Consider the following 4,425-nt stretch of genomic DNA (forward strand, 5'->3'; position numbering starts at 1 on the left):
CCCCTGATCCATCAGAATACTAGCAGGGTACCCGTAGGGCCGTACAAATGCTCGCCAGACGATTTCTGCTGTCGTCTTTGCCATGAGATCCCGAACTGGCAGTACAACGGCAAACTTGGTGTAATGGTCAATTATGGTTACAGCATATTGATATCCATTGCTACTTGGTTCTAGCTTCACATGGTCGATAGTTACGAGTTCTAGTGGTTGTCGGGTAACAATGGGGTGCAGCGGTGCTTTCTCTTCTGATGGAGCCGGTCTACGTGCTGTGCATATGTTGCAAGATTTGCACCAGTCTTCCACATCCTGACGCATATTCCCCCAGTAAAATCTTCGACGTAGGTTCGTCTCGGTCTTTTGACAGCCGAAATGGCCAGAGTGATCATGATAGGCCCGTAGGATAAGATCGATTTTCGCAGGGGGCACCACCAACTGCTCAATCAACAGATGTGTCTTTGGATCTGTGCTCTGTCGTAGCAATAGGCCTCTTCGCAACGTCAAACGGTCCTTTTGCCGCCACAATTGGATTAGGTCCGGGGTTGCAGCTTATCTCTGAATTCGGGTCAACCCCTGACGAGAGGCCAGCAACTGTTTCACCCTTTTTAAGGTTGGGCTTGCGTCCTGCCAGACAGTCCAATCTCCTTCCATCTCCACGCCCTGAATTTCCTGCACTCTCGCAGGGATGGGAACCATAGCATTCTTTTCCGGTGCTCTTCTTTTCAAACTGAAGTTGGGAGTTTCAATCTGCTCCCACCTGTCTATTCCTTCCATTTCACTTTCGCCCGTCTGTAGCCGGGAGAGTGCATCGGCATTCGCGTTACTTCGCCCACTTCTGTATACTACTTTGAACTGGTAGTTGGCCAGTCTGGAGGACCACCTTTGTTCCAAAGCTCCTAGAGGGGTGGTGACTTGATGAGCCAGTGGGTTACAGTCCGTATAAGCTACAAACGGTGTTGCCGCTAGATAGTCTCTGAATTTTTCTGTCACTGCCCACACCAAGGCAAGAAACTCGAGTTTGTAGGGGCTGTAATTGGCGTTGTTCTGTTCGGTGGGACGTAGACTGCGACTAGCGTAAGCGATCACACGCTCTTGATTTTCCTGAACTTGGGCAAGTACAGCTCCCAACCCTTGCTTGCTGGCATCCGTGTACAGCCGGAACGGGTGGTTGTAATCTGGGTAGGCCAGCACAGGGGCCTCTGTCAAGACTTTCTTCAGCAGGTCGAAGGCTGTCTGTCGTTCAGTCGTCCACTCTATGGGAATTCGTTTGTTATACTTATCCTTAGGGATCCCTCGTAGAATTTCTAATAGAGGGGCGGCGACTTTGGCAAAGTTCTTCACAAACCGTCGATAATATCCTACAAATCCAAGGAACCGTCGGACATCTTTGACTGTCAGCGGGATGGGTCATTCCAATACCGCTTTCACCTTTTCGGGGTCCGGGGTCACACCCTCAGGGCTTACAATGTGACCTAAGTACTGAACTTGGGGCTTGAGCAGGTGGCACTTGGATGGCTTCAGCTTCAGACCGAATCTAGTCAGCTGTTGGAAAACCTCCCGTAAGTGTTGCAGATGGTCAGAGTAGGTTTTTGAAAAGATGATAATGTCATCCAAATATAGGAGAACCACATCGAAATTCCTATGGCCTAGACAATGCTCCATCACGCTTTGGAAGGTGGCGGGAGCATTGCATAAGCCAAATGGCATACGGTTGAATTCATAGAGCCCCATTGGTGTGACGAAGGCAGTCTTCTCCTTGTCCTCTTCCTTCATCTGAACCTGCCAGTAGCCGCTGGTCAAATCTAGGGTTGAGAAATATTTGGCAGATTTAAGCGCCGTCAGAGACTCCTCAATTCGGGGTAGAGGATAGGCATCCTTATGTGTGATAGCATTCAGCTTCCTGTAGTCTACACAGAATCTTAGCTGGCCATCCTTTTTGCGAACTAACACCAATGGGGCTGCCCATGGGCTGTGACTCTCTCTGATGATGCCATTGCTCTTCATGTCCTCCAACAGTTGCCGTACGGGCTGATATAGCGCTGGTGCCAATGGGCGATGCCGCTTCTTTATGGGTGGGGCATCCCCTGTCAGGATACGATGGTGTATCTCCTTCACGATACCCAGATCTGTAGGGCTATGGCTGAAAGTCTCAGCATTATTCTTCACAACCTGGAGGATTCCGACCTTATGGTCTCTCGGTGTACTGCCATCCCCTACCTGAATCTCTGCCCACCATTCATCTTCCTGCTCGTCAGCGGTACTACTCTCCGTGGTTACTTGACACTGATTAGCTTGTAAGGATGGATATACGACATCTTGAAATGAGGTCCACAATAATCGGGCCAGTGGCTGGCGTCGATACAACTTGATTGCGTAATTATGGGGATTTAAGATCCGCACTGGGACTCGTCCGTTCTTCACAGTGACTAGGGTACTGGCTACTACCGCCTCCTGGCGATCGGACGTTAAACAGGGTTCAATTAAGGCCTCATAGCTTCTGCCAGCTGGTCCGCATTGTGCCTTGCCCCAGAGGATGGTCTCTGAATTGGGTTGCAATTTGATGGGCGTACTATCCACAAGTCTAACCTTTCCAATCTCTCCCTCATTATGGACGAACCTCTGGTGACCTTGAAGCACCCTGATAGTCTTCTGTATGATTCTTCGCTCCCCGGTGACCAACTGAGACAATTCACTCCTTAGTGTGGCCAATAGCTCCTCCGGACATTGCTGTAAGACGTTCATTCCTAGAATCACCGATGCTACTTTAGCTTCAATGCTCTCAGTGATCAGACATCCCTGTAGTGGAAGGAGGGTTTCTCCGATCTGCATATTAGCCTCCCAGTACCCCACGCAGGAGATCCCCAGTCCGTTACTAGCAATTAATTGCAGCCATGAGGGAGGTGGCATCAGCAACTGCCCCTCCTTCCAATAGCGTTGAAAAGCAGGTAGCTGTATGGTGGTGATTTGGGATCCTGTGTCTAACATGGCCAAAACTTCCACGCCATTTATGACAATTGGGATTGTCGGACACGTCCCGACATACCGGGGCCACCACTCTTCAGGATTCGGGTCTACTCTTCCTGTTCTCCCCGAGGCTTGACCCCCACCCTCGGGGTGTTGCAGTTTAACGTCTCCTCTTGCCTGCAGTGTCTCTCCACATGACCTGCCTTCTGGCACCGCCTGCAGATGGGACGGCCTTGAGCATCAAACCGATCTGTTGATCTTCTCCCTTGTCCCCGGGGTGGTTCCCACCAGTCATCAGCCCTTTGTCTTCTCGGCCGCCACCGCGGCTCTTCATAATCCACCGGTTGGGATTGAGCTAGGCTATGCACCTCCCTACGTATCTCTGCCATTCCCAATGTCATTTCTTCCATCTGTTTCCTCAACAGTTGTATTGGGTCAGGGGATGGCAGCTGCAGCCCATGGGAGGTGGGGTTGGTTTCTTTGGGTGCCTGACATGCATTCCGTAAGCCAGCTTCTGCCGAGTAGGACTGACTTGGTAATTCTGGGAATTCCATATTATGCTCTTCGACCGTGCCCAACATTTTGATAGCCGCTTCTTTAAAGTCTAAGAAAGTATGCGTCGGAAGTTGTAGTCGCAGTAGTCGCAGTTGAACTCGTGTTCCTTCTCTGTTAGCTCCCTCTATCAATTGGGTGACCAAGGTCTCATCCGGGTTCCTGACTTCTTCCTGATCGACAGCCTGGATTGCCCTCAAGGCCTCCTGCAGGGTGAGGGCGTAGTCACGCAGACTCTCCCCAGGTTTTTGTTTACATGCATATAACCTCATTTTCAAGGTGGATAAGGTACGGGCATCAAAAGTGGTCGCCAGTCGTTTAAGGACTTGTTCTACGTTCTGTTTTTCTCTGGCGGGCCAGGACGTCACTTCCCTGAGTGCCAAATTCTTCAATTGCCCAATGAGGATCTCGACCTGCTGCTGATCACTTAGCGGGTACAAACGGAACATAGAGGTCATCTTCCTTTTAAACTCGGTGAGAGTGCTTCCTTCTGTGCCATGGTCCTCACCAGAATACGTGGGGAGCCACGGGGCTCCGAAGTAATAGGGGAGCGTGATAGGATTGATCTGTGCCACAGGGGGGTTGATCAGTGCTCCTGCGCCAGCAGGCGGTACTGCCTGGGCTGGTGGATCGGTCGACATGGCTCTTCTATACTTCCAACCTTCTCACTTTGGACTCCGTTAATCCTGTTCGTGACGCCAGTTGTGGTAACCTTGACTTTATGTGGTAAGTAAAGAGTTTACCTTGTGTGTTGTGGTTCAATCTTCACTCGACTTACGGAGAGGTGAGAGTAATGGAAGCACATGAAGGGGTGACGAGGCAGCTTGTGGTTTTTATTTTGTGAACACAGGTTTATTAGAGAGTCGGCAGGGCACTTGCATAAATAACACTCCGCATTCAATGAGGCAGCCT

General features: G+C 50.5%; 1 protein-coding gene across 1 annotated transcript; it reads right to left on the bottom strand.

Annotated features, from left to right (window-relative positions):
• Positions 1 to 2,984: 2,984 nt before the first annotated feature.
• On the bottom strand, positions 2,985 to 4,154 carry LOC148516839 (uncharacterized). Its single transcript, XM_088479515.1, has one exon. It carries the CDS (start codon positions 4,152 to 4,154, stop codon positions 3,069 to 3,071), a length of 1,086 nt encoding a protein of 361 aa, XP_088335641.1. The 3' UTR covers positions 2,985 to 3,068.
• Between the last annotated feature and the right edge of the window lie 271 nt (positions 4,155 to 4,425).

The sequence above is a fragment of the Taudactylus pleione genome, unplaced genomic scaffold, assembly GCF_031769625.1.
Source record: "Taudactylus pleione unplaced genomic scaffold, aTauple2 ptg000238l, whole genome shotgun sequence".
NCBI lineage: Eukaryota > Metazoa > Chordata > Amphibia > Anura > Myobatrachidae > Taudactylus > Taudactylus pleione.

What these genes read in the sequence shown, in the direction of transcription:
- LOC148516839 (XM_088479515.1), bottom strand. Translation starts at nt 4,154, where the DNA reads ATGTCGACCGATCCACCAGCCCAGGCAGTACCGCCTGCTGGCGCAGGA.